Source organism: Pseudonaja textilis, chromosome 3 (assembly GCF_049901715.1).
Source record: "Pseudonaja textilis isolate UNSWEBS1 chromosome 3, rPseTex1.2, whole genome shotgun sequence".
Taxonomy (NCBI): domain Eukaryota; kingdom Metazoa; phylum Chordata; class Lepidosauria; order Squamata; family Elapidae; genus Pseudonaja; species Pseudonaja textilis.
Genome location: NC_141992.1, coordinates 96,911,693 through 96,936,017, shown reverse-complemented (window position 1 = coordinate 96,936,017; position 24,325 = coordinate 96,911,693). Strand labels below are relative to the sequence as shown.

At 37.7% G+C, this 24,325-nt stretch overlaps 1 protein-coding gene across 1 annotated transcript in view; it reads left to right on the top strand.

The window, feature by feature from the left end:
- CACNA1E (calcium voltage-gated channel subunit alpha1 E) overlaps nt 1-24,325 on the top strand; it is a 346,898-nt gene that overhangs the window by 300,644 nt on the left and 21,929 nt on the right. Inside the window, exons 39-45 of the mRNA XM_087930443.1 lie at nt 9,634-9,730; nt 13,754-13,859; nt 14,538-14,645; nt 15,194-15,294; nt 16,572-16,678; nt 20,498-20,606; nt 22,959-23,087. Coding sequence (XP_087786569.1) covers nt 9,634-9,730; nt 13,754-13,859; nt 14,538-14,645; nt 15,194-15,294; nt 16,572-16,678; nt 20,498-20,606; nt 22,959-23,087 — 757 coding nt within the window. The remainder of the gene's footprint in view (nt 1-9,633; nt 9,731-13,753; nt 13,860-14,537; nt 14,646-15,193; nt 15,295-16,571; nt 16,679-20,497; nt 20,607-22,958; nt 23,088-24,325) is intronic.

Here is a 24,325-nt window from a genome sequence, read left to right as displayed (position 1 = left end):
TTTTACCTCCTGCCCTTCCACTGCTAGACTGTGGTGACCAAAACAGAAAAGAATCAGGAAAGAAATTGTCTTTGGCTGATACAACTAAACCTTAGTTTTCAGAGACAAAAAAGAAAAAACCCAAACCCTGGGATACCAAAAGGAAGCACTGTTGTCTAATCATCTCCTGACATGCTCTTGATATAGCTTTGGAGCACCTGTTTATCCTAGGTGAAATTGAACTAACAGTACAGATTGATCACCACTGGGGTGTGTGGGGAGGACAAAGAGGAAAGACAGGCTTTGATGGAGGGGAGGAACCCTGGCTTGAAACTTTGTATACAATAAGACACCATTTATCCACTGGATATGAATTGTTGATTATGCAAAACCATTTATTGTGCTTTTTTAAAAAAAATTGAATAAAACTTGATAAAATGACTGAGTTTTATCGTTCCATTATAAATCAGGCCATATGCTCCTTCTTGACGATGAAAAATTCCTCCATGGGAACACGGTAGAGAAAATAATAGCTATATCTTCAAAGGAGGTGATTGTGCAGAGCCTTCCCTCAGCCCCCTCCTAGAAAAAGGGCAATGCACATCTCTGGCGTTACCAGTTGCACACAGTTCTTCTTTCCCATTTCCTGATTGGGCCTATTAACTCACCTGTGCTTCCTTTCCAGTGGCAGGATCCTGTATAAGGATATGTACAAATTAGTACGGGTGATCTCGCCTCCTCTGGGCCTGGGAGAGAAGTGCCCCTGCAGGGTGGCTTGCAAGGTTTGCCTCACAATCCCAGCCACAACCTGGCAATAGGGACATCCCATTAAATCCCGCTCTCATCTTCTCTTTTGTACTTCACGCTATTGTACTTCCCAAGGGAATCCTGACTTGCTTTCCCTCGAGTTTAAAGAGATTCAAACCTTCTCAGAATCAGCAGCTGTTATACATAACTGGAAAAGATCAAGAAATGGATTTCAGGGCACAGCTGAAATTACACATTCATTCTCACCTTGAATGAATAACTCTGGAGGTTTTAGAATGACTATTATAGCATAGAGAAGTCTTTGGAACCATTGTTTTCTGCTTTGCTCTTTAGGACCTACATTTTTTCATTTGAAATGGGCATTGTATTTGGTTTTTCATTAACTTGGGAGCAAAAGTAGGGAAAAAGAATTTTAATTTAATTTAAAAAAAATCAAATCAGATATGGTAAGAAATGAACAAAGCTCACCAGTTGTACCCAGAGACTTAATTTTAAAAGTGTATTACACTGTTTGGGTATGGAAGATCTATTCATCCAAAATAACACTCTGTCTGACTTCAGAAGTAGTGCAACTAGATTCAGATTGCATCTCCTAATGATATGGTCAGTTGGCCAATCTCAAACATCTTAACTTAATTCAATGAAAAACATATGCCAGAAAATGACACTTGATATGGTGGGCAGGAGCTCATCTGGCTATTTGGGTTTTAAATTAATAAAGCCCCTTAGTCAATGAGCAATTAGCATGTCAAGGAGAAAGCTGGAGCTTTTAGGAGTGAGAAATATTTTTGTATAGAGAAGTATTCTTTCTTTAGTATAGTCTGGTACTGAGCTCAGGTTTAGTGTTCTATTGTGAGATCACTTCTAATAAAAAAATAAGGCAAATGTTCATGTATTAATCTTTTATACCTATTTTATGGGTGTTAATTTTGTACAAACACATAGATATACACAAAAAATATGTATATATGGTATTGATTTTAAGAAAAAATAAACCCTAGTTATATCAAATATAGTAAATTCATATATATATATATATATATATATATGTAGATCTTTGGTTGTTCGGGTTTTCTCCCGCGTAAGATTTGAAGTATCTAGGCAACGTTTCGATGAAGTCTCATTCATCATCTTCAGGCTTCTGTCTCCAGCTCTGTGCTTCTCAGAGTAATGGAGATTGCAGCTGCTTCCTCCTTTTAACTGCCAGTGGGGTGGAACTTGATTGGGTGGGGGCTTGGCTGTGTTCTGATTGGGTGGGGTGTGTTCTCATTGGTAGGGGGTTTGGCTGTGTTCTGATTGGTTGGGGGTTAGCCGTGTTCTGATTGGTTGGGCGTGTTCTGTTCAGGAGGGGGCTTGGTTGTGCTCAGGTTAGTTTTAGTTGCTGGGGATTTGAGCTGGAGAGTTGTGATCTTGCTGTTTGGCTTCTAGTTCGTGGTCCTGCTGCATCTTCATAGTGGGTGTTGGTTTGCTTCATGTATGGCTCAGAGGGGTTTGAAGTGGGTAGTGATGCAGCTGCAGTGCAGCTTCTGGTCCATGGTCGTTTCTCATTTTCTGAATGGGTGGGAGTCTGTTTTCTACATGGAAGTGTGGTGGTGGCATCTTGTGTGGCTCTCATGGGTGTGGGTCCAGTGTCCTTCTTCATGTTAGGTACTCGTCTGTTCATGAGGCGGGTTTCCAAATGGCTGGAAGGCGGGAGGTGTCATCTCGTTTGTTCATGCTGTGTGGGCGTTTTTCTATCTCTATGGCTTCTCTGATTATTCTGCTGTTGAAGTGTTCGGTTTTGGCGATAGTTCTGGTATTTTTAAAATCAATTTCATGTCCTGTGGCTTTGAGGTGTTGGACCAGGGAAGAGGTCATTTCTTCTTTTTTGATTGAGTTCTTATGTTCTTCAATGCGTGCGCTTATTCTTCTGTTAGTTTGTCCAATGTATGTGTTAGGGCAGGTTGTGCAGGGGATTTCGTATACTCCTTGGTTTTCTAATTGATTTTGTCTTTGGGGTTTCTTAGGATGGTGGATATTTTTTGTTTGTGCAGAATGCTGTTTTGATGTTGTGTTTTTGGAGGATCTTGCTAAAAATATCCACCATCCTAAGAAACCCCAAAGACAAAATCGAATTAGAAAACCAAGGAGTATACGAAATCCCCTGCACAACCTGCCCTAACACATACATTGGACAAACTAACAGAAGAATAAGCGCACGATTGAAGAAACATAAGAACTCAATCAAAAAGAAGAAACGACCTCTTCCTGGTCCAACACCTCAAAGCCACAGGACATGAAATTGATTTTAAAAAAATACCAGAACTATCGCCAAAACCGAACACTTCAACAGCAGAATAATCAGAGAAGCCATAGAGATAGAAAAACGCCCACACAGCATGAACAAACGAGATGACACCTCCCGCCTTCCAGCCATTTGGAAACCCGCCTCATGAACAGACGAGTACCTAACATGAAGAAGGACACTGGACCCACACCCATGAGAGCCACACAAGATGCCACCACCACACTTCCATGTAGAAAACAGACTCCCACCCATTCAGAAAATGAGAAACGACCATGGACCAGAAGCTGCACTGCAGCTGCATCACTACCCACTTCAAACCCTCTGAGCCATACATGAAGCAAACCAACACCCACTATGAAGATGCAGCAGGACCACGAACTAGAAGCCAAACAGCAAGATCACAACTCTCCAGCTCAAATCCCCAGCAACTAAAACTAACCTGAGCACAACCAAGCCCCCTCCTGAACAGAACACGCTCCAACCAATCAGAACACGGCTAACCCCCAACCAATCAGAACACAGCCAAACCCCTACCAATGAGAACACACCCCACCCAATCAGAACACAGCCAAGCCCCCACCCAATCAAGTTCCACCCCCACTGGCAGTTAAAGGAGGAAGCAGCTGCAATCTCCATTACTCTGAGAAGCACAGAGCTGGAGACAGAAGCCTGAAGATGATGAATGAGACTTCATCGAAACGTGCCTAGATACTTCAAATCTTACGCGGGAGAAACCCGAACAACCAAAGATCTACATATAAATACCCGAGAACCTCAGAAAACATATATATATATATATATATATATATATATATATATATATATATATATATATATATATATATATATATATATATATATTTATTTCAGCTTTGTTCGGTGTTTTCCCACGTCATTGTAGTTGTGCTTTTAAAGTTGTAGCTTTGGCAGAATCTCATCTGCCATCATCAGGCTTCTGTATAGTGTTCATCACAGACGAACACTATACAGAAGCCTGATGATGGCAGATGAGATTCTGCCGAAACGTTGCTACAACTTTAAAAGCACAACTATAATGACGTGGGAAAATACCCGAACAAAGCTGAATACCATACATATAAATACCCGCGAAAACTTAAGAAAACACACACACACACACACACACACACACACACACACACACACATATATATATATATATATATATATATATATATATATATATATATATATATATGAATGATATGGATTTTATAAGTGAAAGAACAACATCTCTATGACAAATGACTAACAAATCACAGCTTTGTTTAATAGTAATTCTTTGCTTCTTGCTGGTCTCCTTTTGTTCATCAGTACTGACAAGGGCCAAAGATGATTATGAAACACTATCTTCTATTCATGTCAAGGTCATTTAGAATTCAAAGTTTACTAACAAATCTGTGTCAAATTCACTTGCAAAAGTCCACTGAAAAAGAATGAACTTTTGCTTTCTTCTAATTGAAGAGCTGCTTCTATTCGATTTTGTTCCAGCTAAGAAAACTTAATTATCTCTGCATCATTTTCATAATACAGTTCCTTAGGTCATCCTTCATGATCCTTCATTGGATTGCTTGCCTTCCCAAAGTTTCACTAAGAAAAAATGTTGTACAACCTCTAGATAAAAATAACTATTCAAATTCCACCACCACCACCTCAAAAATCCCACATTGCTTCTTCACACTCTCTTTCCAAGTCAAAGTGCTTTCAGTTGAACAATTCCTAAAACTATTATATAATATATAGTTTCTTCTCCCCCAGCTCCCATTTCCTAAAGATCCAGAATATGTGAGAAAATTGATGAGATGTTGCCCCTTTGAAGTATACCGTATTTCCCCATGTATAAGCCACCCCTTTTTTCCAAAATTTTCAAGCCCAAAAAGTAGGGGGTGGCATATACAAAGCAGGTACACTTTTTATACGTGAAAAATGCATAAAATAATAAAGTAGGAATAAACTGGTTTTCTAGCAGTATGCTATACTTTTTTGTAAAAATTGTAAGTGATAAAAAGTGTAAGTGATTATGAGTGCGAGTACGCGATAGCTAGGCATCGGCCTGAATGCTTTGTTCCTACCGTACTCTCGTTCTGATGCGTAGATTGCAGGCGTCGCCCGCACCGCCTTCGACGTCATGACCGAAATTGTAGATCTAGGCGTCGCGGACGACTTTTGTCTGAAGCTTTTTCGTCTGTTGCCGCCCGTACGGACGCCGCCCGGGCTTGGCAGCGACCGTCAGTCGACCTGCCGGCGATCGCGGGACAGACAGTGTTGCAGCACCGTGCTTTTTTTCGTGCGACTTGCAAGATTGTACACAGTATTCATTACTGTGTTATTTTGAAATTCTAAAATGGACAAGAGACAAGCCTACACTGCAAGCTTTAAGTTAAAAGTCATTAAGTTTGCCAAAGAATTTGGTAATCATGCAGCTGAGCGGGAATTTGGACCTCCACCAGATCGGAGGGCAATCATCAGATGGAGAAAGCAGGAAGAGAAACTTATTATGAATCTTGAATTTTGTTTCTTTGTAAATTTTCTTTCTTCATAACTTGTTTCTCTAATAAAATATTTTTTTCAAAACTTCACAGTCCAAAAATTGGGGGGGTGGCTTATACAAAGGGGGTGCTTATACATGGGGAAATACGGTATTTGTTCAGTTTTGCTTTAGAAAGGATTAAAACATACTAATTATCTTCCATAGTGAACACCACAAGCAGCAGTGAACATACCCACAGAGAATCTTCCAAATTAACTTTGGAAATGGGGAACTGTCCCTATTTCTCAGTAATTGCATAGCATAATTAAGGAACCATGAGCAAATTCAGTTCACATAGTCTTTTGCCTCTCCTACAGTGCTTGGGGTTTTTTTTTCCTCTTAGCCTCACACTGACTTGCAAAAAAGGAAAACTTTCCTGAATTTGAATACTTGCCCAGATAAATCAAGACAACTGAATGCTTTTGGACAATTTCCTGTGACTCATTTTGTACTGTGCAGTCAGCATCAGAACTATGCTAAAATTTTACCATTTGGATTTTTTCTTATTTTTGTTTTTAACAAACTTTGTATTTGTTTTTCCCATCAGCATAACTTGTCAGTGTGTGTGTGTGTGTGTATACACACACACACACTATGAAATTATTTATCTTTATGATTACTTCGAACAGAAAAATTAATTAGGATACACTGAAATATTAACTACTAGCTTTATATCCCATGCTGATTTAATATTTCTAACTGTGCCATGTTCATTAAGCTTATATTATAAATAACAAATTTTTGTCCTTTTATCATATGTTGAAGAGTAGTGTGGAAAGATTCTAGGTAAATGAAAAATCTATCAACATCTTTACTTAGGTAAAGTGTATTATTTGATTTTGAGAACCAGCTGGCTTTCTGCTATATCAAACATTTCCTCAACTTATTTAATTTTTTATTTAATTTTATGACATTATTTGTATGTCACTCATTCCCAAAGGATCTGGGAGGCTAACAATTAAGATTTAAAATTATCTACATCTGTAAATATATCTGTATCTCCTTAGGCATCTACATATCAAGTGATTTGCAAATATTGTTTTTAATCTTTTGCCTGGATAAACAGCCATTAGCTTGAAAAAGAATCCCTAATGATAGCGATTATGCAGAAAAGTCATTCCAGGAAGTCTTGCTGTGGATTTTTTCCCATTCAGACTTCCTTTTTTTCATATTATGAGTGGCTAAAATATATTTGTGCAAACTATTGGTGAAAACTATTGTGCAAATAATTGTATGTGATTATGTCTCCTGCTTACTATACCTGAAATTCACAAATTGAATAGATACATAATTAACCCCATTGACAAGATAATTATCTTCTTTTAATATTGTAAATTTGTATTTAGTTTTTAGTTTTTTGACCTGATATTGAAAAGCTTATTTAGTTCAAGTTTAATCCATAGCATGTTAACCCTTGCTCGGTAAGTTAAATCTGATCTGTTTTTTAAGCCTCTCTGATGCTTAAAAAGCATTTTAAAGTGCAGAAAAAGAAAATAAAGCAAAGATATAAAAATAGTAAAAGAAAGTATAATCTATGTTAACAACCTATTACTATATTTTATAATACAACCAAACCCTCTTCATTCCATACATTATCCCATTCTCTGTAATCATATCTCTCCAGCCTCATTTCACCATATTCATCAGCAAGGGTTATCCGAAATAATATAATTATTACAAACTATATCTATTACATCCAGGGGTGGAATCCGACTGGTGTAACTACCAGTTCAGTGATTTTACATTTTGCGCATGCGTGTATGCTCTCTGTTTGCTGCTTTTCAGAGCAACTGGTTCTACAAAAGTGGACAGAACCAGTAGAATCCCATCCCTGGTTACACCCAATTTGAATTTTTCCTTTCCATTTAAACAGATCCACCCTGTTTCCTCTCTTCAAATAATCAAAGTCCAGCCTTATTATAATTAAACATTCTTAGAAATAACCACCATCATCTAGTTCCAATCAAAAACAATTAATTAACACCTGAAATAGCAACCCATTATTTTAACCTAGATCAAATAAACCAATTCTGTGTTCTGTCTTGTTTCTCCCAACAGTTAAATTCCTTGCAGAAAGCTCTAACATCTGCCTTTTCATACTCTTTGCCTCTTCTCTCAAACTTTTTGTAATCATCTTTGTCAGGCCCCTTTTGTAATTCCACTGTGGCAGCTTCAGCATTTCCCTTCTGTAAATCCACTATTAAAAAATAATCCACATTGCTTCTCTGATTTATTGTTTGTATATAGTTTTTTAATTTTTAAATCATTCAATTTTATTTGTAAATCTATTATTTTCATGTCTTTCTTGTAGGTTGTAATTTGTAAATCCATCTGTAAGTCAATTTCAGATTTGAGACAGATTTTTAAACCTTTTTTCTTTCTTCTGTGCAAGCATTTTCACATTTTTGTTTAATTTTAATTTTATGAATACTGTTCTTCTTTTTCTTAAAGATGTTACTACAATATCTCTTGGATATGATTTGTTTCATGCTTCTCTAGAAAATTATATACAGTTCTTCTTTTAAAATGTTTCACTAAAAAAACTACCAAATTTAAAATGGAAGAAAAAAGAAAACAAAATTTAAAAATAAGTCAAATTCAGTTGTGAAGAGAGATATTTTGGAGGCACTTTAAGGACATGTTTTCAGGAATAAAAAGCAATTCAATCAAACCTTCCTTGTACAGTTTATTTTCAAACAGTATATTTTAATGCATTTTAATAGCTGCATACAAGCCATTTTGACTGCCATTCAGCAAAAGACCAACCTAGAAATGTTAAGTAAAGATTGAAGGGAGTAATAGGAAATGGATAATTTTGAGTTGAATGAAAAACACAAAATTATTACACATTTTATCAAAAATAAGAGCAATGTAAATGCCAAACATGTTGTATTAACAGTGATCCCTCTGCGTTAATGAGTCTTAAAAGTAATACAAGAGCTGAACAAAGGTCACCGTATCTTTCACCTAAAAAGGGCTGAAAAAACAGTTTTAATAGCCAGTGTAGGGCATCAGAGTTTACTTTCACTGGATCAGTCACCAAAACCCATGCAAGCCTTTTCTTTCCTTACATCACACTTTGTATATTGTGCTTCTCTTCTTGGAAAGAATAGAGGAAGCCCTTTATCTTTTTCCACACTATTCCCCACACTTAGAATAAGGATTCACAATGAAGCTTTCATGGCAAGAGACGACTTTAATCTGACCTCCTTTTATACTGAGTAGAGGGCTGAATACAGAACCAGAGACTCACAAAACAGGGAATACCAACCAACCCAACTGAAGCCTTTAAGGCAAAACAGCTGCCTCTGTCAAGACTTTTTAAACTCCAACTGGGGGAAACTTGAATATTCGCATGTGGGAGGAAATGGGAGAAGGGCTGGAGAGCATGGCATGTCGGATTTTCTCCCTGCATTCTCTTTTCTTACATACTTGGCATGCCTTTGCACCAGTGCATGGTGGGAACGTGTTCCATCCTAACGCTAGATGGAAGCAAACAGACACATTCCTTTGAGAAGTAACCACCATGGACTTCCCTCCTATGCAAGATGCTGCTTTCTTCTTGCATGGACACAGCCAGAGAGGGAGGACATGCCACTTCACTGAGGTATGCATCACCATATTCCAAACAACACCTTTTCTGTATCTTGATTTATAACACTTACACACAAGCCCTGGAAATTACAAGGGGCACGCGACGTACTGCAGTTGAAAGAACTGACTGTAAAAACATCCACAGAGAAAATGGAAAGGCAGGTAGGCAGTTCGTTTTGGTGGCGTACCTGGGTCTGTGTGAGGGGTGCTATAAATCCACATCAGCACAAGCTGTCATGTATGATTTGCATTGATTAATGGGTTTCCTGTTCTTTTCCTGTCTGTCTTTTTGTTTGTTCGTTTGTTTTTGTTCTCTCTCTTCTGTTTCCTATATTCTGGTTTATTTGGGTCTTTTACCTCTGGGAATGCCTTTTTCTTTTGTTTTTGTTTTTTTCCTGCATCTTGTTCCCTCCCCTCCCCATTTCCTTTATCCTCTCTCCTCCTTGCACATGAGCAGTGGCCGCATCCATTACACTGAGATGTATGAAATGCTGACTCTCATGTCCCCACCACTAGGCCTCGGGAAGAGATGTCCCTCCAAAGTTGCTTATAAGGTAGAACAACCCTTCTTTCCTTTATGGGCTTCTGATTAGCAAGAAATGGGAAACGAATTATGGTAAGGGGTGGTGGGAGATAAAGGAGGTGTTCCATTATTCCATTGATTTCAGATTGTGTTCCTAGCTAAATATGTACTGATTATATGTTTCAAATCCTTACAACTCTGTTTGCAATAGCATTATAAAAATAACAGGCCTGTGGATCAGTGCAAATAATGCTGAAAGTTAGTTTGTGCAGGCACACAACAAACATTGGGAGGGTAGATCCAAGAGAAACAGGATTGGTAGCTGTAATGTAAGGTAGCGAATACTCAATAATTTATTTTTGCACTGAATATTATGATTGATAGGACACTTGTTCAGTTATTCTATTGTCTGCAAAAAGGTATGGGGTGCAGAATAAGATTCAAAAGATCTTTGTTTAGCATTAGAGCAAATGTTCTTTATGCATTCAGGTGTGGTTTCCATTCAGCTACTTTAGTGGAAATGTTCCAGGTAACAGGGACTGCATATAATCCTCTCTGAAGCCACGGAATACCTTTCCCATTTAGATTAGACATTTTTTGGCTAGCTGGGCTAAAGTTCAGATATAAGGCAGTTTATACCAATATGATTAATATTAAAGTAATTTTCACACTTAAAGGTACAAACGTATCTGGGAATATGCCCTGTGTTTTATTTCTGATTATACAGAAATAAAATAAAATAAAAGAGTCCCTCCAGAAGTTTCCATCAGCAGCCTTTTGGAATTTGTTTGAAATGGAAAAATAGTTAGCTACATGAGAACATTTATATTAATAACATTTAATATATTTTAATGAAATTATCCTGAGTTGTCTGCTTTTAGGAATGCAATCCCCCTCACGCTACTTAAGAGCCAAGTGTGGCTCTCAGTCCAAATGTGAAACTATTCTTTTAATATGTACGTTTGAACTGTAATCTGTATAAACGTCTGAACTAAGCAAAGATTTTGAAATAGGACAACTACATCAGAAGAAAATGAGAAACTACTCTAAAAACTGCAATTTCTTCTCATTGATTCGTTGAAATACAAAATGAAGTGTGGCATGCCCATTAAATTGAAATCCGTTCAGCAGAGCGTTTGACTTAAAAAAAAAATCTGCAAGGGTTGCTCTGACAGTCTGGAAAGCAAAAAGTGATACCCCTGAAGCTGAGCTGGAGCAGGTGATAAGCCGCTTTGTGAATAGTGTGATATAACTGCATCCAATAGGACTCTAGATCAGGTTCAAAGTAACCTGCAGAACAGGTTCTTGCTAGGTGTCTCATTATAGGAAGTGAGAGAATGGATGGGAAAATGGATCCAGTTTTGTTCTGGAAAAGGTAGCAGCCTAAAAAAAGGTAGCAGCTTCTGTCTGAGGATCCTGTGCTAATATCTCAGTATTCATAAAGTATTGAGAGGCTGGGTTAATTCATTTCCAACTCAGAGGTAAATAGATGTAATGGAAGCTGCCATGAAATTAGGATATTCATTCTCTCTCTCTCTCTCTCTCTCTCTCTTTCTCTCTCTCTCTCTCTCTCTCTCACACACACACACACACACACACACATGTTTTTTTGTTTGAGGATGCTGTGGTTGCATTTCTGCTTGGATATAACTGTTCCTCCTGACTCTTGAGCTTCAGAACCTGTAGCAGAAATGGTAGTCTGAAGTCTAGTTAACTGGGAAGTGTTTTGTTGCTTTTGCCTTTTGCATAAAATGTCGTAAAAAAGACTTGAGGCTATGGCAGTGATGTATATTCCTTCTCATGATTTCAAGTCGTCAGAAAGGAAGGTAGACGTGGTTCACCTCCAAAAGGCTCCTAAGCATTTGGAGTGAAAATGGGGTGTGTGTGTGCGTGATGTGGAAATGATAGCCTGATTTCAGTGGTAGAAATCAGAGCAACTGTATGGAAGAAGAAAGTTAAAAAAAGGTAAAGAGGACTCTGATTGAAACTGTGTCCCTTTTTGATTCAGGTAGTCCTCAACTTATGACTATACATTCGGTAACTTTATGAAATTACGATGGCACTGAACAAAGGGACTTATGACCTATACCCAATGTTATGGCTGCTGTGATGCCCTCAGAGTCACAAAATCTCGCCACTTGTTAATCAACCCACTCTTACAATCAATTGTAGGGATATTGCAGCTGACCCCAATCACTTCTTTCCTCCATTCCTCCCGGCTGGATCTCTTGAGCCCACTTCCAACCCAGCTGAGTCCCCACAGGCTTTGGGCCTGCTTTCTGCTGTACTGGGCCCCAACACCCTTGACTTCCCTGCCTCCCTCCCATCCCTCGCTCTATTTGCCTCTTCTGAGGAAAGCCAGTGTGTCACATGGCCTTCCTATACAGAACTGTGAGAATTGCAGCTGCTCCCAAAATAGCCCCGGCTTCCAGGGTGACACGAACCAGCCTCTATGTAGGAAGGCCATGTGGCGTGTTGGCTATTTCTCTTTCCAAAAGATGATGATGATGATTATTTTTTTTGAAGATTGCCTTTCAAGAAAAGAAAAAGCAGCCAATGCACCACACAACCTTCTTATGCAAAGGCTGTTCAGTGCCATTCTGGAAGCAGATATCATTTTGGGAGTGGCCAGGATTCTTAAATGACAAGAATTGCAACCACTTCCAAAATTGCACCTGCTTCCAGGATGGCATCGTGTGGTTTCTGAATAGAAAGGCCACATGGCACAGCACACTGGCTGCTTCTCCTTGGGAAAGGCAGTCTTCAGAAAAGGCAAATGAAATGAAGGTGTAATGGGAATACAACCTTGTAGGGTGGGAAGCTAGGTAATGCGTGGGGAAAGCCAAATGTGATCTGGGGAAGTGCTGCAGTGCGGGCCTGCACCAGGATTCCCAGAGCCTCCCCCACCTCCTGAGGAATTTCATGCTCTGCTTAAGGACACACACAGTTGCTTAACGACTTCAATAGCGAAAGACAGGATTGTAGTCATTAGGTGAGGGGATCAGATGGGTGCCTCAGCTAACAGCTGCCATGACTTACAACCATAATTCCAGGCTCATTTGTGGTTGTAAGTTGAGTCCTACCTGCATATAAAAAGAGTTTTGATTGTGCACCTTTACTTTTTTAACTCCACCTCCTAAAACTCCTGCATGAAAGTTCTGGTTCAAATGCTTAAAAAACAGGATTGCAAACCCTGGCTCTCTAAATAGTTATTTGGAATTGTCAGTTTACTGCATTTATCCAGGATTTTAGCTGAGGGCAACTTAGCTGAGGGCTTTTGTGCATGCCACAATGGTACCATTTGGTTTCAGAAGGATAAAACCCTTTTGTTTAAATTTTGTACACATGGAAGCAAAAATATTCCATGAGTCTTAGTCTCACTATCTCAAGAAAGAGGGTGGTTGGTGTGATGGAAAGAATTGCATAAGAATTGACAAAGCAATATATACACTCTGGGAAGTGGATTTGGCCATTTGTTTTCCTTTCAAGGGTAAAAGGAGCATGACCTACTCACTCCCACGTGACTCATCAATTTCTCTTCATTTTCACTTTCTCTCCTCCCTCTTCAGCTTCAGATAAAATGGAACCATTGCATGTACAATCATTTGCTGCCAACAAGACCTCTTTTGAAGAAAACTCAAAAAGGGGGCGCCAGGATATAGCTAAGAGTTCTGAGCTTATTAAGCAAAACAAAAATTGTTCTAAACAGGAGATGCAGAAGTAAACTACATCTGCTTCTCCTTTTAATGGAATCAGAGAGTTTGAATTCCTTTCCCATGATCACAGAATGTGATTGTGAAGGAACCTGATCGGTCATCTTGTCCGTCTTGCTCCAAGTCAGTAAAAGAACACATATCCTTGGCAAGGTGAATTAAAAAAGGGCAAAAGACTACGCTGGAGGGAATGGGATAGGTTGGAGGGGACGGGGGCGATCCTTGCCCTCCTTTTTGGCTGTTTTAGTTTATGCGTTTTAAGCATTTTGCTTGTGTCTCCATGCTATACTTTTCCAAACGGTTTTCTGCCTGATTCCCTTCTCCCCACCTGTTTTGTGCAGAGACTGGTCCTGATGAACATGCCAGTGGCTGAAGACAATACGGTGCATTTCACTTCCACCCTGATGGCATTAATTAGAACAGCTCTTAATATTAAGATTGCAAAAGGTAGGAATCTGGAGGTAAATGGGAAAGTAAAGCAAGGAAACTAAAATAGCCAAGAGTTAGACATTTACTTTTTGAGGGGAGAAAATGGGCAACTTCCCCAAATCAATTAATTTATAATCTACATAGTCCTTATGACTCAGAATAATCTGATGCTCTAAGAATAATTTCAGGTCTAGTTTTTTTTTCCCCCAGTCATGGGAAAAAATGCTGCTAAACCAAGTCTGCTAGTATGGTGCATAAAAGAGGAAACAAGAAATGAAATAGGAAATCTCAGAAACTTACTGATTGTGTAATGGGAGTCCATTGTGAGACATCATCAAATTTTTCAGAGGAGAATGTGAAACAGTTAAGAATTAATGTGTGTATACATATATTATAAATATCTCATCTGATTTGCAGGGATACTACTGATGGCTTAATTAATTAAAGATTGAGGAGTACTGGTTTGGATACTTCGATAAATTTAAGTCTTGTTGGTATCCTCCAGGACCTCACAGATTTGGCCCTTGGCAGCCAATTTGAACTAAAGAAGGGTTCTTATCTCTGGTGTCATTAAGCTTAGAGGAAGAGGGGAAACAAAATGGATAAATAATGAGTCTAGCTCCCTTGTTTTCTTTTTCTCTTTCCTTCTCTTTCTCTCCACTTTGTTTAGAGTTCTTTTGATCTGCTCCCTTATAGGTGGTGCAGACTGGCAACAGTTAGACTCTGAGCTCCAGAAGGAGATACTGACCATTTGGCCTCACCTTTCTCAGAAGATGCTAGATCTGTTGGTGCCCATGCCAAAAAGTAAGTTATTGTTTAGGGAGTAGAGAGTATTGTTTAGGGAGCTGCCAAGTGAGATTCAGAAAAATGAAAGAAGCAAGACTCATATGATTTTTAACAAAGAGAAGGAATTTAATATAAGCAAATTCCTCGTGCTAATTTACATTGTTTAAATCTAGCCTATTCTATATGGAGACATAAAGCAGAAAAACATACATGAAAATAGAAATGCATCCACGTGTAAATAATACTCAGACACATCTCTCCTTGCACAAAATAGCCAATATTCTAGCTATTCTATTCTAAGACTGTTCTGATAGTAGGATAAAATGTTAACCTTTTAAAAACATGCTATGCAGACACCAAGGCATCATTCTACCTATGATCTACAGCTTATCTGAGGACCACTGGTTCCCTCCAAATCACAGGGCTTGAAAATTCAGAGCCAAGCTTATCAATATGTGTTCTTTCCTGCCCCACCGATGTGCAAGATTGTATGACCCTGATTCCAGTTCTCTTAGCAGAGTAAATGGTTCTATTTTGGTTAATATGGTTACATCTTTTACTTCCAGCTACAGACCTGACAGTTGGGAAAATCTACGCAGCCATGATGATAATGGACTACTATAAGCAAAGCAAAGCTAAAAAGCAAAGGCAGCAGCTAGAAGAACAGGTATGGTTCGGCCAGAGGAAAAATAGAATTGATCTTGTTTCGTTGTGGCTTAAAATTCAGCCATTCAGATTTTCTGGCAATTAGATTTTACTGGCAAGCATTAATAGAGGATGTGGTAGGTTATTTAGATAAGAAATTACAGATATACCTTGCAGCCAATGTTGCATTTAATACACTAAGGATGGTTTCCAAGAATATATAACATTCTGCTGCAGTTTCTGTAGGGCAGCCAATAGGAATCATTGCAGCAAGATAGAAGACAGTATATATTTTTGTAAAAAGGAAAATGCAGTGGCAGGATTCCTGATCTATAGTAACTGTTCTCCTTTCCCACAATTTTATGCGTTCTATGACTTCTTTTTATAAAGTCTATACAATATGTGTATCCTTAACTTCCTTGAGACCCTCGCATACCATCAGCTGTGACTCCCTTAGGCTATCTAGAGTATTTATTTGTTACTACTATGCAAATACTCTCCTTTCCCTTCTTTGAGATGGCCAGTGCTTGCTTGTAGGTCGCAGTAGGGAAGCAGTATATTGGAACTTCATCCTTTCATTATTTTTCCCCACACCAGCAATGCTTTTGAAGCGAGCTGAAAAGTAGACAAGCAAACCAACAGCAGGCCACTGTCCATAAAAAGCCATTCCAGCAAGAAACAGCCATGCAAAACAGCAGGAAGGCACCAGGGAAAGTTGACACGTACCACAGAGCTTCAGCTCGGGAGGGATGATAAAATTTCAGGAGCTGAGATATGAAGTGGAAATTTCCAGCCATGGGGGCCACCAGGGAGTTCTAGAGAAAATGCTGAAAATCTGCTTTTGCATTGTTTCTTCAGGAGGAATGGCACAGGTCTCAGAACAGCACAGCCCTTGCTTGTGGAAGGACTCTAAACATGGATTGTGTTAGAAATACAGCATTTATGCAAAAGAATCCCTTGAATATAGAGAAAAGTAGCTGTGGAGATGTGGGGAAAGTGGAGCATGAAGTATGCTATGTAGTACATTTTCCTAAGGAAAGTAATTGAAGTGATTTATATTTGCTATCCGAGCAGTGTCTCATTTAACGTACATAAAATTATGTGCATATCAGTATTATTTGCCTCTTCTTTGGGAGTAAACTTTCCAAACCTATTACCCTCTAAATGTGTTAGAGTATAATCCTCATCATATCTAGCCATTATAGACATTGAACATGATGGACATTTTACTTCCATGTGTTCAGTATGTCATTATTTTACCTAACTGAAACTGCAGTCATTTTCTCTTTCTTAACTCAGAAAAACGCCCCAATGTTCCAGCGCATGGAGCCTTCATCTCTTCCTCAGGAGATCATTTCCAATGCCAAAGCTTTGCCTTACCTCCAGCAAGACAGAATTTCAGGACTGTAAGTGCAGATGTTTGAGTAAATAATACCACCTTGGCTTTTGTATTTGTAATCCTAGTAATCCTAATCCTTTTTTCACTGAATCTTACTCAAGATAGAAAGCTATAATGGTAGGGAATCTAATCTAAAAGAGATATTACAAATAAAGCCAAATATCTTTATAATAAACTATGAGGGAATAGAAAGTAATCGTGCTGGTTAACAGAACATTTTCAACTACTGAGATTGCAATAAGAATGCAGAACTCAAAACTTAGTTTCAACAATAAAGGTAGAATGAAAGGAGGAGAATAATCAAGAAGTCACATTGCATTTTAATTCTTATCCAATCCATTCTTTCACACTTAAAACTTTCACAGTCTTGGTCTATATTAAAGCACACTTCTCTCTCTGACTGGGTTTGGTGAACATGTTACCCAAGAGTTTGTTTTGTTTGCTTGAAACTCAGTGTGTTATGTAAATCCAGCCATGGTTTCTGACTTAGTATGATGGGTGAATCATAAGTGTGGTTTATTCAATAAACCATATGTAAAGTTACAGCTTAGTGCAATGTGCCAACCAGCCCAAGTTTGAATACAAAACAATGTTTTCAAATTAAATGTGTCATAGGAGTAAAACGTCACTCATAGAACCTTCTGGTGAAGATTATAAGCACCTCAGGAAAGATTTCCTATGTTTCAGCCATTTCTGAGCCAATTTTGACAATTAAGCAACAGTTCACCTTAACAAGCATTACGTTGACTTTAAAAATTATGTTTAGAAACAAAAACATTAATGCTTTTGATTCAAACAGTAGTTTGGCAGAGTCACATCCTCAATTTCTAACATAATGTCTATATCCTATCCTGTCTTACTGTGTCACTATCGTACTTCTTGTCAAAACTAAGTTACACACTTAAAAGCATTTTTTATTTCCATCATCCAGAATTAAAAATGTGAATACACTGTCAATGCAATATAAGTGTGAAATTTTGACTGCTTTCAGGTTTGTTTTTTTTTACTTTTATTAGGTATATGATAACAATGTCAATAATACAAGATAGTACTTGTCTGGTTCTTTGGGTTGTAAATAAAAGTTATTATTATTATGGTTGGTCACACAGTCAACCTGATGTTTAGACTGGATTTGGCATTTTTTATCCATCTATCAAGTCCTTCCCAAGATCTGGAATAGGTAGATATTGTTGTTTGGTTATATTAAAGATATTGTTACAGGATGTAAGCTGTTCCAATTAAAACTGCCATTTACAATTTATTGTTGGTGATTTGTTAATGTTGATGGTGTTCAAGTGGTGCTTTAGATGTTTTGGGAGTGCACCCTTAGGAGCCTGCCACTATTGGTGCTATCTTTGCTTTGTTTTGCCAGAGTAGTTCTGCTTCTGTGTAAGAGTTTTTGTATGTTGTTATTTTCTCCAGTCCTTTCTTTTCTATTTGGCTTTCTCCAGGTTCTGCAAGGTCTACTATCCAGACTTTTTGTCATTCTTATCAACAATTGTTAAGTCTATGGCAAGATGCTTGAATTCCAAAGTCCCGGAGCATTTTAGCTTCTTTGTTTTTTATTAGTTTGACTATTTTGTGACCCTGCCAATTCTCGCTTCCAAGCAAATGGTATTTTTTAAAAAAACTCTTTCACTGTACCATTATTGCTACTTTATTATGCCTTTGTTTGTAGTCAGTCTGTGCGGTCTTCTTGCAGCAATTAATTAGGTGGTCCATTATCTCATTACCTTCTTTACAGAGGTAGCTTTTGCTTTCTTTTGCTGTGTTCTCAATGCTGGCTTTGGTATGCATTTGTTCTTAAGGTTTGGTCTTATGCAACCAGAATTAGCCCTTCCATGTTTTTCTTCAACTTTCCTGCTCCTAGTCATTTGCCAGGTCTTGTTATTAAATATGTTTTCTGATGTTTTAATGTTCTTGTCATATAATACTTTGCCTTGCCATGTCTGTTTTTCTAATCTTCATTTTGTCTTTCTTGTAGGCAGTTTGGTCTGTCCAATACTCAGTACTCAGTAGCACATATTGGTATACTAGCTTCAGTGCATCTTTTTCACTGTCCTTCATATATTCTTCCAATGCCTTTTTATTTTCTTCAATTTCTAGTGCACTCGCAAAATTTCACACCCACCTATTTTCCTTGGTAACTAGAGTCTGTCACTGCATGGGTGAAGGGCATGATTCATTGTCATTATTTTTCTGGTCTTCCTATTGAGGGCTTTTAGCTCTGCTTGAGTCCAGTTTATTATTCCAGCTGTGAATCTTATGACTGGAACTGTCCAAGTGTTAATTGCCTTAATGGTGAGTTTGGACTTCAAGATCTTCTTCACTCTCATGATCTATTTACTTCTAAACTTCTTGTCTCTTGATGTTGTCAGCTTGAAAGATTTCCAAGTGTTTGTGGCGATTGTCTTTCAAACTCTTGATGCTATTTCCATATAGCATTTTGACTTCTTCAGATTATTCTATTTTCCCCGTGTTAAGGATGTCACATTTGTCCAGTCCATACTCCATTACAATATCCTGGTTGTGTATATGGACAGCATTGAGCAATGATTCTATTTCAGATGGTGTTTTTCCATTCAGATCATTCACATAAAGAAGACAAGATAGTCTGGCAGATATTTCTGACATTTGATAGTCATGGCCATTTGTCAGAAATGGTGTAAAGTCTCCCGTTTGGGCGGGGGGGTGGACTAGATGACCCACAAGGTCCCTTCCAATTCTGATTATCTGTTATTTGATTTGTTCAGTATTGTTGACAGAAGATACAGTGCAATGACAAACAGTAATGGTGAGAGTGAATCTCCTTGAAAGATTCCTCTGTTGATATTAACTTCTCCCAGAACATTAACCAGCAACTGTCTCTTCCATTGTGCCTCTACTGTTTCACTCTTGATAATCAGATTATCCAGTCATGTGGCAGGGAGTTGAATACCTTCTTTTAAGCAATGCAAACCACATTCAGATGGAAAAAAAACTTGTTTTCAGCTAGAAGTTGTTGGATTATATCAGCTACCACAGCAGTTAGCAATTTGAAAGTTGTTGGTAAGCAGGTAATTGGCCGGGTAGTTGTCTGGTGCTTCCTCTTTTGTTGGATCTTTCATTATTAGATAGGCTTTGCCAGGTGCTAACCAATCTCCAATTTCACCTCCTTGAGTGGCTGTAGACCAGTCAGGTGTTTTAACGAAAAAAACATTTGGTTAATCTCCGTCTGGTGCTGATCAATTCTTGATCTTCCTTGCAGTTTCTCCTCCATTTCTGCTGTTTTTCCAAGTTCTTTCATTTCAGCTTTTTTATTTTATTCTTAGCCACCTCTTTTATGCAAGCTGCATTATTGTTGTAATTCTTATTCCATAGCTGTGGCCAGGATTCCACTGTTTTTTCTTCATCAAGTGTTGTCTATTTTGCTGCGTTCTCTCCACTGATGGATTGGTAGAACATTTCTGGTTTGACTGACATTGGAAATTCTGAGTATTGTGTGTAATTCAAGCTACCTATCTTCTTATCTTCTTGGCTGTAGGTGTTATTTATTGCTTTATAATTTCTAGTGCTTCAGAAGATGGGCAAATAACAGCCATGTGCTTTCCTAAAACCTGGCAGGGATATGGCAAGCTTTCCCTTGGAAAAGAATTTTATGGCATGTTCATTTCTGACATTGGTAATAATTAGCTCACTTTTTTCAAACAAAAGCATGTTGCTTATTGTGAAATATTTTTTTTCCCCCTGGCACTGATGTTTTCCCTTGGAGGAGGTAGAAAAAAAATTAGCGAAACTTATAAAAAGATGCATTCTCTTTTCATTTCAAGTTGGACTATCTTTATAGGAACAGCCGTAGTGGGTTCCCCTCCCTGAGTCCACTCTCCCCACAGGAGATATTCCAGTTGGCATGTATGGATTCAGCCCACGGAGAGTACCAAGAACAGCAATCTCTGGTAAATCGATGTACCATTTATTAAAAATGCTTCTCTGTTTTTCATTGATTTTAGAAAAGCATTTCAAGTGAAATTGTTCCTGTACTGTTGAAAAAACCTTCTTGATTGCAAGTGGTGTTATATTGTTGTATTATATAATGATATTACGTTGTGTTATTATAAAATACATTTTACAATATATTGTATGCAGTATGTTGTGTATACTATTATACAATACATATACAATATGTAATGATATTCTATTACATTATATTATTGTATGATATGTTATAATGTCTATTTTATTAATTTTACTAATCTTACTTTATTTTTCTGTCTAGATTTTAGGAAACCTCATATTCCCAGAAGATACCTTATGTTTGTCTTTGAGACATATTTTTTTTTCCAAAGCTATTCTGTGGAATATAATATTGAAACCAGGTCTTCCCAAATAGTTAATCATTATAACCCTGAAATGCTGGTAATCCTAGAAAAAAAATCCTGGTAGCTACATTTAGGTACATTTGTAGATCCTATAAATGAAACTTCCATAATAACAATGTGCTGCTTTCCCATTGGACATAACAGAGTAGATTTCTGGTAGGCAAGAATTCATCAATTCTGGATAGGAAGAATAGATCTACTCTAGTAACATACATAGCCATTACTTTTGTTATCAGAATTAGTTACAAACTTTTTTTTAATGGATTTGTTTATCATCAGTTTAATCTCTCTCACATATCTTCAAAAATTGGTCAGTTATTCCACAAGAGATTCATTGCTGAGGTTTTGGTCATCTCATATATAATTTGTCAAATTATTGCTGAAATAGAGACTCTAGTATCTATTTCATTTAGGTATCCTAGATGAAAACATGAAGCGTAACACAGAACTTATTATTTTTTCTTGTTAGATTTTTCTTTGTCATTATGGATTTCTAGTGATCTCAAGTATACAGACTGTGGAGATGTTAAGAGACATTTGACCATGTAATAATAGTGAAAGGTCTACAGCTAAAGTTGTAGTGATGAGTAAGCATTATGGCTGGAGGTTTGATGGAATTATGGTGATGGTAAATATTTTAAGTTATAAAGAAGTATATGTTGCAAATATTTAGTAAAATAAGAGTATTATATAAAATAGACTCAACTATCATCGAGCAAGTTATATATTCAAGGTACTATCAATATTAGAAATGCAATTTTTGACTGAAAATTTGATCCTTTATGTTTGTTACAGTTGTTAATTCTGATTATCATTCTACTAATTGGTTTGTTCTCATTGCATATAATCATTTCATCAGTTGGGTTATTCAGTAATAAGTAATAATAACCAATGCTTTGGGGCTTTTTGTTCATCTTTTTTTCCAGTGCTGGTGTTCATGTTTGAAAACCAAATTGTTGAATCATATCACACAAATGTGAATTACATGCCTCTGACCCACACTTGCAGCCACCTTATTACCTGGTGGGATTCATGTCTGCATATGTAAATGGTCTATGTGTGTGTGTGTGTGTGTGTGTGTGTGCACATTTGTGCACCACCTTTGTTGAAATCCAATGCTGTATAATTGTGCATTTATTTCCACTCTTCTCTGTGTGCTTCTCAGAATGTTGCACTCTATCCATAAATTTTGTACTACACGCACACACATACATTATGCCTTCTTAGACTTTCTGTGCTTGAAAAGAACACATAAACAATTTTTGTCAGACTTCTGTTTGGAGAGTGATACATTATTCCTAATTTCTCTTCCATCTAACAACAATAAAAATCCATTTTGATCATTGATCATAACAAAAGACAAACAGTGAAATCATTATTTAAGCATCTAAAAAATTTATTTTGGGGATATTCCTGGCAAAGCTTTTACTGATGATTAAGTAGATGGATGGTTGATGGAGGGAAATACACACGCACACACACACATCACACATCACACTATGAATCAGCAAGCTTTAAAAAAACAAATCGCTAAGACATTGGAGCCAGATTTAAATCAGAAAGGCTCTTACATCTAATCTTGAAACCGGGCTTAATTTGTATATATTTTTAATCCAAATTTGATATCTGAGTGCAAGAAAATGTATGCTGAAAAAGCAAGCAGTCTGAGTTTCCCTGCTCTGTTAGACTGAAATGAGTATATTTAAGCACTAAAGGTATAGTTACTGTTTGTAATCGTGTTAAACACATCCAGCATACTTAAGAAGGGCAGGCTCATTCTCTTTTGCCAACAGAAAGCATTCCCTATGCTTCATTTAAACCCTGTTCTCAAGCCATTCCTACCACATGGATAAAAACAATGCCAGCAGACAATGGCGAGCAGTATAACCAAATGAAATCCCATGAGTATGGCTGTGTGTTTATTTCCAGGAGCCAGAAATTAGAGAGTTTAAAAGAGTGCAGCCCTCTAACTGTGGCAGTTATCTCCCGGTGGATACTCAGGAACGAGCTGTATCTGGGAGGGCTTCTTCCATGCCACGCCTGACAGTGGATCCCCAGGTAAAACCAGGTGAAATGGTGACTAACAGTAGGAATATATTATTACAGGAGATACATGATCCTTTCCTAAAGGAGGTTGTTGCTTTATCTGAACAGTTAAACAGGCTGAACTTTGCCACTGATACCAACTCAATTGGCTCTCTCTGAACATGGAACATTCCTTTAATTCTAGAATTACAGATTCTGAACACAGGGCCCCAATGAGACAAGGAAGACAAGGTACTGGTTTACAGATGGAAGTTGGAATATCTGTCCTGGGCTACAACAATGCAAATTATTATAATTGATTCTATCTTAATTTGCCCAGCTACCACCTTAATCAGTCCATAAACCTTCTTCTAAGACTTCAGAGATTCTGGACAGCAGAGAATTGAAGGAACCATCTTCCTGTTCTATTTCAGCCAAACATATTGTTGATTATAGCAAGAATCCCAACCATTTGAAATAACCCTTTTACTTCTGTCATCTGGATGCATTTTTCCCTTTAAGCTTGGCCACTTTCTCTTTCAAGCCTCATTGTCCTAATATACTTGTCTACATGCCTGCTGCCTAGCATCCTGTCCTGGTCAGTCTTGGCCATAATCCATATGTATTTGTCTGTTGAGCAGATTATTTTTTCTGTTTGTCTGTCTTGTAATCAGTTTTGAATAACAGAGATAAAATACCTTCTCAGGTTGTAATCATAATTTATACAATTTTTCAATGATTAAGATTGCAGTATCAGATTTTCCTGCTTGAAAAGGGAAATTGAGAAGGAAATAATGGCCTGCTCCATACGGTATCCATGTTCTGGCTCAAAGGTGGTCAACCTCTTATTACCCACAAACTCTTGAGACGAACTGAAGCCACTATAAATGATCTAACCTGGAAGTAATGTTTTCCTTGGGAAAGGAAAAGGAGAAGAATTCCCATATAAACAAAGTCAGTCTCATGGAGGAGGAAGGGAAGTGAAATTATGAGCTCCAGTGCATGACCATTGTTACCGTGACTGCCAAAACATTGGACAACAGTGTTGCTGGACCGAGTAAAAGTTACACTATATGGCAGCATATCTTCCCAATCTCAAAAGTCTTGTAGCTTATGCAAATGTATTAGATTATTAAATTATCAATCTGATATTGATATTGCTATCAGCATCACACAACAGATCAGTTTTTATCTTCTAGTGCTCCTTGTATCATACTTTCCACTTGTATAAAAATTCCAGTATTTTGATATAAATTGGGCTTCTGTGAAGC